Consider the following 12,880-nt stretch of genomic DNA (forward strand, 5'->3'; position numbering starts at 1 on the left):
GGTTTTGCATGGGTCACTGCATACCAGCAATCAAACTGCAGACATGCAGCACACCCTTTTATTGTACCGATGCCCCTGAAATGGTGGGAACGATACACTTTAAAAAAAGAACCCTACCCCGGACAAACTTGGACAGTGTGTCCTGAACAGGACAACTGTCCTGTCTATCCTGGGTAAGATGTTCTGTCCTAACCAAGACAAGGAGTCAAACACTCTCTAAAGGGTTGCTTGATTCGACAGGATGCCCACTGTGTGGGGCCCACACACAAATGTGGGAATAGTCAATGGGTGGGACACGTTATCCGGCTTCTCAAAGGGGACACGTTTTGTTGTCCTACGCTGCTTCCCCCTTGAAACATGAGACAGAAGAGTGTATACACTGTTAAAAAAAAAAAGTGTGTGCTATCTGCGACAGGACAGGACACCCAATCAAACACCTCCTAAGTAGTTGTTGTGGCCTATTGCATTGAGATCAAGAGCATCTCTCTCACCCAATTTAACCCTCTGCAAATCATATCTTTTTTTTTCGGAGTGGCAAGTTGGGGTTTGGTGGACGTGCATCTTAGATCATGTTTTTTAGATAAAAATCAAGATTTTTTAAAGTTGTGAAACGTTGGTGCATTATGAAGCATTGATATCGTTGCCGCGAAGCGGCACACCTGGGTGTGTGTGTTTGATGCCAAAAGGTGGGAAAGGGGCTCACACTTTAGGTAGGGGTGCCAACCGGTCAGGTTTGGTTCGGACCCAAGTGGTACCAGACTTGGACTCAATTTTCGGGTATGGTATCGGGTTTGGACCTCAGTTTAATTGGGTCCACTATAAAAAAAAACATACCCGGACCATATAAGAACTACATGAACCAGACCCGGGTCATACCTGGTAAATCATATTTTTACATTGAAAAATTGTGGGTCTTAATCAGAACTCTGGTCATCAGGTCCAGGTCTGATATAAAATTTCACAAATTATACCCTGGTCCATGTATTAATTGGACCTTTGGGTCCAAACCTGGGTCTTATTATTTATCATCATATCCGAACCCTATATGGTTTGGTTCGGGTCGAGTCTGGGTAAACCCGACCCATTGACACCCCTAACTTTACGGTGGTTGTGGGTCACTTTACTGCTTTAAGGTGAAACAAAACGCAGAAGTACCAAAGGGCCTGAGGGCAATCGTGAAAATAATTGTGGCCCTGTTTTCACACGAAAGCAAGGTCGCACCACCCCTTTGGGGAATGACTTTCACCCGAAAGGTAGGCTTCCGGGAGAAAGACGCTTTCCTCCCCAGTGTAACAAACGCCCCCTGGACAATTCCATGTGCATCCCCTTCCACGGTTCCACCTATTTTTTTTTTTTATATATTGCGAAGAAATGAACAGCCATTGTTTGCAGCTAGCATATCCATCTTTTCTTTTATGTGTTTATTTATTTTTATTAAGGTACATTTGAAAAAATAATTCATTTCCGAAAGTAAGTCATGTATGAAAATGAATCATATTAGTTGGTTAGAAGCTTATATATGAGTTTATGATATTTATTTTTAATTAACGTATTGGCGTGCGACTTGGTATGTCATTTACCTTTTATGCATGCTATAACGGGTAGGAGATTTAAGCCCTATCTAAAGTTGGGTTCGATCTATCCAAATAGATTGGATCTAAAATTGTTCATTTAGTTGTATTTAAGATAAAATAAAAATTTAGAAGCATGAGTGCAAACTTAAATGTATTTTGAATGAATAAATATTTTACTCAATATCCAGTTCAGATCTACTTGATGTAGACTCAATTAGGTTGACTTGCAATTTTCAATTACTTGTAGAGAGAGAGAGAGAGAGTTTCACATTGTTTGCATTAATCAATGGCAAAGCAACATGATGATACCCAATTCAAGGAGGAGAGGGCCTCCAAATCTCTATTACTAGGGTCAATTCTTAAAGAAAGGATAAAAAAAGAGAATTTCTTATTAGATGGATGATTGAATTAGAAGAGGCTCATGATTTATATAACCTTACAAAAGAAGCTAGTTCATGGATACAAAATACAACTATCCATATCCAACCCGATATGAACCCAAGACCAACTATGAACCCCTTTTTATTTGCTTATGTGGATCCCATTCACCCCCTTAGCTATTTACAATCCTTTCTTGCAGCAAACCCATGGCGAGGTTCATATCAGATGAGCACCAGGAGGTTTGGCATGGTGGAAGGGGGCCTTGGTTACTAGACGAGTGGTCAGTGTTCCATTCTCACGGACGTCAACCCGTTGCATATAAGAATGGGTAAAGGTATTATGCCCCTTGCTTGTGCCTAACCAAGGCGACTCCCAAGGGGAAAGGGGTGTGCCACGGGTTTACACCGTAGGGATAGTGACCATAAGTACATCAGGCTTAGCCAGCACGACTAGGTCTCTGATCCTAGTGGTGGTTTGCCCGTTCCTCATGAAAAAAAAAACATAGAAGCTGCACCAACATTGCCCATCTGTAAAAGCAGCATGTACAACAGACATGAACTTCCATAAATGCAAGATTATCTACGTCCAGCATGAACAGGGGATGCTTGCCTTGGCTTGGCTAGCCTTGTTAAAACACACACACAACGGTGTAGAACAGCAGGTTGAGGCTCTTATCTCCTAAAGAGGTGGTGAAGTTCTCCATCAATATAAAAAATATGCACATTTCCTTAAATAATCCCAGCTCCAACTCTGCTAAATCTAGTTCAGATCGTCAAAATCATGGGCTCAACTCGGGTGGCCATGAACTTGATCTACCCAGTTTGAATAACACAAGCTTGTTGCAGCACACCTTCGAGCTAAGGTTCACAGTTGAACAGCCCAAGCTCGGTTCATTTTTCACTCGTTTACCAGCCCTACTTCAGGCACAAACCACAGGAGCTCATTGCAACCTGTCCTCTCTCAATGCTACGCTTTTGCACTATTGGCTGTTGTTTTACCAGAACAAAGTCATAGGCGCTACGCAGTGGGAAGGAAAGGGCTTAAGATTTTATAGTCTCCGCATCACTAGCTCCTTCTAAAACATATTTTCTGGTTCCATTTTTCTCGGTTTATTGCATGAAGAAACCAATGTCGAGTCGGAAGACATGCTGCATTGGATGTCTCTGCCGAGCTATGGTCGCCATCATACAAGCTCAGCTTGAGCACAGGAGACACCCACAGTGGGTTTGAACATGAGATAAGGAATGGGATTCCCAGAGTCCCACCACAACCAAGTGATGGCCAACTCTGTATGGCACCACCACCACCACCACCACACCCAACTGACGCTGTGATTGCTGTCAGAGGTCCAACGCAAATTCTCACAACGGCCTCAGTTTGCACATATGCAAAATGGCCAATGCTGGCTTCAATTTTCAGATCATAGGGATGTCATTCTCTCATTAGTCATATCAGAGGTTGGATACGGAGCCAAGCTCCTCTTAATTTCAATCCAACTCTTTCCTGGTGTCTTCCTAATCCCTCTATCTTTCATCAAACTCCTCATCCTTTCTGCATCATGCCATCGGCCGACAGCAGAGTACAAATTTGCTAGAAGAATATAGGTCAGATGGTCTGCCGGTTTTACTTCCATCATCCTGGTCGCGACACGTTCTGCTAGATTCAAGTTTGAATGAGCAGCACATGAGCCCAGTAAAGCTGACCATAAAGAGAAATCATTTGCGAATTTTGAGTTCTGTATCAGATGTTCTGCTTCTTCTAACACTCCCGCACGGCCAAGAAGGTCCACCATGCAAGCATGATGCTCTATTCCTGGATTGATTCCATGACTCTTAACCATGGACTTGAAATGCCTTCTTCCTTCTTCAACTAAACCAGAATGACTACATGCAAACAGCACGCCGACAAATGTGATGTAATCCGGCCGCATTCCGTCCTGAACCATCTGATCATATACTTCTAGAGCTTCCCTGCCTCTGCCATTCTGTGCTAGACCACTGATCATCGTGTTCCAAACTATCATATTTCTCACAGGACACCTCTTGAAAACACGGTGTGCAACTTGTACACTTCCACATTCAGAATACATATCAACAAGCGCAGACTCAACAACAACATTTCCACGTTCTCCACCAGTTCTAAGAAACCGGCCATGGATCTCTTTCCCTTGCTTCAATGCCTGCAGACCTGCACAGGCCCTGAGGACAGTCCCATAGCTATAGTGGTCCCTCCCCATCCCAACTCTTTGCATCTCCCTAAACAACTCCAAAACGGATTCACCATGGCCATTTTCACAATACCCACAAAGCATACAACACCAAGTCACCATGTTCCTCTGCCGCATTCTATCAAACACAAAACGCGCAATCGAAACATCCCCGCATTTCCCATACATATCGACAAGGGCGCTTCCGATCACAGCATTCACTTCGATCACAGCCACAACCAACCTCGAATGCAGCTGCCTTCCCAGCCTCACCAGTCCCAAATTCCCACAAGCCGTAAGTGCAGTGCCAAAAGCAAACCCATCAACGGCAGAATCCCCACCGTCATTCTGCATCAGCAAGAACCACTCCAACGCTTCTCTGTACCTCTCCTTCTGCACAAATGCGGCAATCATCGACGTCCAACAAACCGCATCTCTGTGAGGCATTTCATCAAACACTTTTCGCGCATCCTCCAAACACCCGCATTTTCCATACATATCGACAAGCGCGCTATTGATAACACAATTATCATCGAACCCTCGATCTATCACTAACCCATGGAAGAATCTACCTAATCTGGCATCACCCATCTCAGAACAAATCTTGATTGCGATCGACAGAGAGAATTCATTGGGCTGGACACCGCTCCGCTGCATCGAATCAAACAATTCTAGAGCATCTCGGTGCCTTCCCATCTTGGAATAGCTGGAGATCATCGACGTCCATGAAACGACGTCCTTGATCGTTAGATGGTCGAAGATGCGTCGGGTTTCTGTGACGTCGCTGGACTTGAAGTACAAGGAGAGGAGGCTGTTGCCGACGAAGCGGTCGGAGTCGAGGCCGGATTTGATGCAGAGGGAGTGAAGGGTAGCGCCGGTTCGGAGGGAGTTGGTTCTGGCGCATGCCTGCAGGAGAGAGGCGTAGACGACGGGTCGGACGCCGAGACGGCGAGGGTCGACCACCGAGTTGAGCGCGTCGATGGCTTCGGGGAGGAGACCATCTTTGCACAGACCAAGAATTTGGGTCGCTAGAGATGATGATGAAGGGTGCTCGATTGCTTTGGTCTCGGAGACGAAGGTGGTGATGTAACGGCGGAGTCTGAGCGCCACCACCTTCATCAACCCCCCCTGCAGGGACGGACATGAAACGCTCACTACTGATAGGGTGAGAATGAATGTTTTTCTCCTAAAAATCAAGCCCTTGACTGAATTTCGCCACGTACACATAGACGGGCAATTTTTAAAGGAGAAAGTGTGACGCCTATATGAACATTGATAACAATACCTTTCTAGATAACTCACTGTATTCTACAGGAGGTTGAGTCACTCGTAAGAGCATGGCTGAACAATTGAAGTGATTGATCACCATCCGCACTGACTTACTAACCATCTCTGTCCATATCAACATAAAACTCTTTGATTTCATGGAGTCGCCAAGCTTCAGCTTACTTAGAGAGGGATGACACCCATGAGATTTGAACCTAGCCTGTCCGATCTAACAGTCTAGGCCCCATCCCACTAAGCCAAACCCCTCGAGTCTAGTCCCTCATCCCTTGTTGTCACAATGGTTCTACTACCTCTTCAGAACCATTCTTTCAGTAATGCAGGTTCTCGTTTGACAACCACTGCTTCAAGCTGGCTTACATCAGAACCATCATCAAGGACAAGTAGAACATTCAAACTTCCCATTCTCTCTTTGATCAAGCCAGTTCCTTCCTTAACATGGCGTAAGCAAACATCCTAAATGAATTGAGTTTACAGAGAGGCAAGTCTGTTGGGCTACTTTGACCTTTTCCAGCTGTTTGAAATGAAGCTAACCCTGTCAAAATGTCAAAATATTTCATTATAAAAGATCATTCATGGCAATGGTTGTCTTGTCTATCCCACCTTCACCGTGAATTCCAATAATGTGTATATTCCAGTTTGTAAAAGATTCATTACATCTAACACATGAGATTTCATTCAAACCGGGTTTGTATAGAAACAAACCTTTTTTCAATGTACTAATAAACCTGTTGACAACAATTGTGACCAACTTTGCTTCATGTCTGATCTAGGCACCCCAATTTTAACTGATTCATTTTATGCCAAAGCTGAGTGTTTTTTGCTCTAATTTCAATTCAACAATCTTGTCCAAGATGGATATCCCGAAAAAACATATGCTCATCGAAATGATGAGGCTTTCTCAGAAGAGTAGAGGCAAAGGTATGTTATTTGAAGGCTCAAATTGTTTTCAAGAAGATTTTATTCTTGTTTGTGTTCTTTAATGTTTTTTTTTTCTAATTTTTATTAATTTTTCATGATGATTTTATGGGATTTTTTAAGATTTTAGATTTATATGGAATTTTCATGACTTTCCATTGTTTTTGTCCTTGATATGTTTGCAATTGATCAAAGAAAACTTATCAAGAATTTTTACTATTTTGAAGTTTTTTATTGATCGTTCTTTTATTTTGATTTTTGATTTATATTTTGTTTTTTATTTTTATTTTTCATTTATTTATTTTAAAAATTAATATTTATAATATTTACAATATTTATAAAGAAAACCCTATCCGTTGTGGGATAACAAGGTAATGCACTTCTCACTGCGGATAACACAAGGCTTCCCTTAGAATATGTTGGGAGCATTTCTAAAAATCATGGGCTTGATGGAAAATTCTTCCATTCAATGAAGGCTCAGGGTTCAAAAATTTTGTGCAAGGGCATTTTTTAGAGAATGCTTAAGTCCAAAATGCTGAGGTTGCCCCAGTTTAGAAGAATATGGAATATATATTTTATTTTTTATTTTAAATGATGGATGTTTCTTGAAACAAAGTAGGCCAAACTTATGATTTTCTTTTTGGTCCTTTTTGGCAATAACAATTTCTTATTTGGGGTAGACATAACGGACCAATTCTTTACCATTTGCATTTTTTGGGAGAAGATGTACGATTATCATCAATTTTGTCGCTATCTTTTATGTTGAAAATTCTTTTGATAATATGGATCGCACATGTGTTCTTGGACATTGATGTTCGAATCTAATAAATTTTATTCTTAATCCTCCTTTCAGGAATTACTATGGATAAGAGACCCACTAAGCATAATCAAATCTTAGCTTTTCTTTCCAATTCTTGGCTAGAAATGACTGTTTAGTGCTGCCCTAATCAAGTTTTAGAAGACCTATTCAACAAACTAGGACTCCATGGATGTTCAACTCTTTATATTAAGAAATAAAAAATGATGTCTTTTTGTTTTAAACTCGAAAGGTTGTCATCTCTTTTGCCATCGTCCTTGGCCTAAGTGCACCTCTTATGCCTTTCTGTCATTTTTCTAATCCTTTGTCCATTTTGTGTGCTAATCCAATCTCTACCTTCATGGTAGACTTTTTTTTTTTGAAACTTACCAAGGCTAAGCCTTGGCCTAAGTGCACCTCATGCTTCAACTTTTTTAGAGCTCTATGCATTCATGTGATTTTCTTTTATGCATGACTTTTTTTTTCTCTTCTTTTTCACTCTTTCTCTCACAAATTTTTTATTTTATTTTCTTGCACACAATGCTTTCAAGAATAGGCCTTCTAAGATTTCAATGTTTTTATTTCTTAGACATATAGAGTTGGTCACCAACATGGTTCCTTAGTGGTCTTACACCGATATCTAAAAGCTTGACTCAGACCCACTAAGCCATTATTACTTGTTTTGAATTAGTCCAAATTAGGTAAATCTCTCTACCTCACTGAGAGTTTTCTTATTCCAATAAAATTATTTTTATTTGAATTTTAAGTACAATTGGTAGGATTAAAAAAAATCATTATTTTAAAAATAATAGAATATGACATCTTTTATGAAATTTGAGATTCTTTTTCTTTTTGAAATTTTACAAAGGTTGTCCACGTCCCTAGTTTGAAATTTGTTTCCAAATTCATGAAAGAACTATGTTAGAAAATTAATTTAGGCAAGACTTATCAATCATGGACTTCTCAACTATGAAAATGGTAGACAAATTGAAACAAGGTTTTGAGCAAAAAATTGCTTATTCCTTTGAGGATAACAAGGTTTTGAAAAATATTTTAAAACATGATTTAATGCTAAAAGATTTTTTTTATTTAAAATCTTTGAGTAAACTGAAACTTTTGGAAGCATCATTTTTTTTCAGATTTTCTATTTTTTAGTGATTTTTTTCCAAATGTTATTGAATTTTATTACTTCTCATGATTTTTCAAATTTGATTGACTTTTTAATTTTTAGTGTTTTGAATTTGAATATTTACAAGCCCCAAGTTTTGTTTTCATTCTCCTACCTGGACTTGGGGAATGATGATCCAATTCTCCTTGGATCAAAAGGAAAATAATATGCAAGATCATGCAATGAGGAATTTTCAAGAATGGTTTCATCCCCTGAATATGTTGGTGATGATTCAAGCCCAATCCCACTCTGCAGTGTTTGATTTTCTTGGGTCCCTAGACTCAAGGGGTCCAACAACAAGGTCTTTTCGAGAGATTCCTCTTCCATCATAAGCAACTGATTGAACATGAAAATGATTTTTTCTTTTCAATTCCTCGTTCTTCATTCTTTCTTATTTTAAGTTCATCTTTTATTATTTCTTATGCACTCCAAATCACAGATCTTGAGCTATTTCTTTTCCATGATGCACTCTGCTTTTTCTTATTCATGCCCTGACTCTATGGCTTCTGCTTTTTTGGCTAACAGGCATGCTGGGACTCTCATACCAGAAAATTATAGGTTGAGGGTTGAAACCTATTTTTATGACAGAAACTCATAGGATTGGGTCAACCTTTACTTTGGTAAGAATTTGAAATTGGGAAAGGCCTCGAAAAATGGTGAGGTTTCTATTTGGTTTTGGCAGACAACTTTTATTGATGGAAGATTGAAATGGTTCATCAAGATTTTCTTTGGAAAAAGAGATTTTCTAGGAAAAGGAAATCATCTTGGATGGGCAACTCTTGGGAAGACATGGGGATTGGGAATTATTGAGAAGAGGTGGTTTTGATTGGATTTGGAGGACAAACATGCTAATTTTGGATTTGCTCAACAATTTATAGGTTGTTGACTTTGTTCTGGTGTTCTGGGAAAGGATCTTGTAGATACAAAGATCTTGGTTGGAAGTGGAGGGTTGGATACCATCGGTCTACACTAGCTCTTCTTTGTCTAGGTGATATTGGATGATATGCTTCGAGACTATACACAACACACAACTAGGTGTTGTGCTCTGTAGCATGTTGAAAGTTGAAAAAACTGAATGAGATCATTTTCTTTCATCAAAAGTGGGTTTGGAATTGTTGGCATTTTGAGAATTCTTGCTTTGACTTTTGACACAATTCGTAGATCCTTTTTTTTTTTGAAAGGCAAGCTGGGGTTAGGCAGACACCTACCAGATATCTCTTAAGCTCCATGTGGCAGTGGGATTCGAACCTGGGCCTTCATCTTGTAACAGGACTCCACTTACCACATGGGATACCACCTCGGTGGTAAAAAACTTTCGATCCTTGGTCCAATGAGGGTTACAATTCTTTTGCTTCTGAGTTACAAGCGGAGCTTTCTACACTGTCTGTTTATTCTGGACTTGATTATGCCCATAGATTCCACCTAGTTCCTAACCAAACTCGACCCGTTGACACCCCTACCAGTGAGACACTAACACATATCCAAATGGATCTAGATTAAGGCCAAATTGGGTTTGGTCCGCCCAAACCCGATCCATATGGGTATGTGCCAGTAGGTCATGCTGGCACAAATCCATACGAACCTGGATCTTGTTTGGGTTAAGAACATGAATGGAATTGAACCATTCTCGCATGATGCAAAAAAAATGGTGATATCTCGAGTTTTATAAATCTATTTGAGAAACATTTTATGGAGTTTGAAAGCTAACAATCCTTGACTATAAATTATTTTTAGGCTCAAAACTAAATTTAACAATTCAAAAGAACAAAAATGCTCTCTAAGTGAGCCCTACTTTTTAAACAAGATATTTTAAAAGCCAAAAACTTGTTTTGGCCGTACTCTAATGTCAGATGGAAGTAAACTCAAAAATACTGCATTTTGTCCTCAAGACGTTCACAGACACCATCCCAAGACATAGCAGGGTCAATTAGACGTTGGGAGTTGATGCTGACAAGAGAACTTTGAGAGCCATGGTTGCAGGAGGCTGTGGTGTTCATGTTACTCCCAAACCCGAACACACGACCCATTTTGGGTTTACCAGTTGTAGTCACCCATGCTGCAGGATCAGAAGGCAAATGCTGAGTGGAATCATCACCATATCGTTGTACTATTTGCTGCTCATATGAATCCTGCAAAATAATGATTAGAATATGAATTAATAAGTATGAATTATAATGTTTATAATAACATAATTCATAGTAACTTGTATATTATAATGTTTATTAATACAATAAATACATATCGATGTCGCTCTTGCCTTCTCTGATACAAAATCTCTCGTGCTCTTACGTTTATGTGTTTCAACAAACACATCCTTGTAAGGCACAATGTCTCATTTTTCTGCTTCCTGTAATGTTAAATGATAAAAAAAATCGATTAATAAGTTTACAGAAATACTTACAAATTTGATAATATATATATATATATATATATATATATATATATATATATATATATATATATATATATATATTGATGAGTTACCATTTTCTTCTGGTGGCTCCCAAAAGCCCTAGATCCACCTGCGTGTAGATGGGCATCGGGCATCTTTGCTCAGTTTTATGCAGCCTTTGCTTAGCGGTTTCGAAATTCATTGCTCGCTCACTTGTTGCACATGCTCTCTCAATAATCTCTCCGAATAGTAGAAGGCCCATGGCCCTTCCACTACAGTGGATCATCTATCCCACCAGTTGTTTTTTTTTACTGCAGTCTTCATATTGTCCAGCATGTCAACAAATCGATTGACAACTACCTTCTACCATACTAGCCTCGCCTCTTTCTCCTACTCATTATTCTGTAGGTGATGTTTTGCCTACACATGACCCACCTACACCAGCTACTCATACACATCATGAGACAACGCCGAATGTAGAGTTTTTCAGTGTGACAAACGACGAGTAATTCAAACAGTGTATATCGATAGTCGACCATAAGTATTTCATTGTCACTTGTCCAATACTTATCTTATAAATAGTGTATATCTACAGTCGATTGTTAATGTGTATAAATTCATGTGCAGTGCGAGGTTTGAGCAACAATAAGTAATACGAGAAATTATGATGTCATTACTGCATCATCTTCGAGGACCGGTAGTGCAATGGAAAGAGTACCCGACGGAGGTGTTGGACAGATTAATGTCCTCATTCAATGGTATGCAATCGTTTATCATAACTAATGTGTTTCATATTTATGTGTGCTAACTTTATGAAAGTAATGCACATTTAAACTAATCAAGTATACAATTATTTAAATGATATACCTATCGAAGTAGCCCGTAAAGATGAAGGCTCAGACTGGCTACCACTGGGTGCTCGATGATTGTGACCTCCATGAATCATATTCTAACAAATAAAAAATATTATGTAATACATTCAAACATTGCAATACCTTCAAATCACTCAAATCATTGCAATATATTTCAATAAATTCAAATAATTCATATTAAATATTACAATACATTAAAATATAAGATATGACATCACTTGTTAATCATGGATAACTTATCCTTAACTTCAATACAATTTGATCAGTTACACAACTCTATATCTTCATGGATACATAATCAAATAAAAAAAAAAACTTCATGCAAGACATTCAAATATTGCAATACATTCAAATAATTCAAACACGTTACAATACATTCAAATCATAACTCTATACCTATCGAAGATACATAATCAAATCGAAAATAACTTTATACAATACATTCAAACATTACAATACCTTCAAATTATTGCAATACATTTCAATACATTCAAATTATTCATATCAAATAGCGGTATGTATTATAAGATGTATTTCACTAGCTCGAGAATTATTTATACACATCACAAGGATATTTAGAAATATGAAATCATATTCCATAAAATGATACATTCATTTGAAGCATGTTTTCATGATACAATTTCACATGGAAGGCATAATCAACTCAAAAATAACTTCATGCAAGCATGGATACAGACACATCAAACAATGCAATACATTCAAATCATTCATATCAAAATAATGTCAAACATGTACTTGCAGCAAACACATTCCAATATCTCGCTAACTACTACCATGCTTAGCATGAAATCTGTACTAAAAAAATAAGAACATTTCTATTCTCATACATTAAAATCATGCTCAGCATGACCTTCAAACTCCATCAAATCTGTCTTAGATATCCACAACTAAGTGAGTGTGTGAATAGAAAAGTTTTGTATTCAATAAATTAAATAACATGTGATGCGCTTGCATCACTTACTCACCACAGGTATTTACCTGATTTGAATTGCTTTTGCCTTTGTATTTTTTTCTTATTTCTTTTTGCACTGTATTTTTAGCCACATGCGCTGCTTAGCACTAAGCATCGCGCAACTAACTTAGCAACGTACCTGTGAAACACAAATATACAAAAGGCTCGACTCCTACCTGGCAAAAAAGGAAATAGGAAGGGGTCTGAGTCCCTCCCTCACACCCCGTAAGATAAAGAGGGGGCTCGGCCCCTCCCTGGCAAAAAAAAGGGAGGGGGCTTATCCCCTCCCTCTCCTCTCGTAAGATAGAGAGACAGA

General features: G+C 38.9%; 1 protein-coding gene across 1 annotated transcript; it reads right to left on the reverse strand.

The window, feature by feature from the left end:
• Positions 1-2,537: 2,537 nt before the first annotated feature.
• On the reverse strand, positions 2,538-5,280 carry LOC149822920 (Pentatricopeptide repeat (PPR-like) superfamily protein). The gene has a single exon (XM_089980408.1). It carries the CDS (start codon positions 5,278-5,280, stop codon positions 3,376-3,378), a length of 1,905 nt encoding a protein of 634 aa, XP_089836534.1. The 3' UTR covers positions 2,538-3,375.
• Between the last annotated feature and the right edge of the window lie 7,600 nt (positions 5,281-12,880).

The sequence above is a fragment of the Nuphar pumila genome, chromosome 11, assembly GCF_984573655.1.
Source record: "Nuphar pumila chromosome 11, dmNupPumi1.hap1.1, whole genome shotgun sequence".
NCBI lineage: Eukaryota > Viridiplantae > Streptophyta > Magnoliopsida > Nymphaeales > Nymphaeaceae > Nuphar > Nuphar pumila.

What these genes read in the sequence shown, in the direction of transcription:
- LOC149822920 (XM_089980408.1), bottom strand. Translation starts at nt 5,280, where the DNA reads ATGAAGGTGGTGGCGCTCAGACTCCGCCGTTACATCACCACCTTCGTC.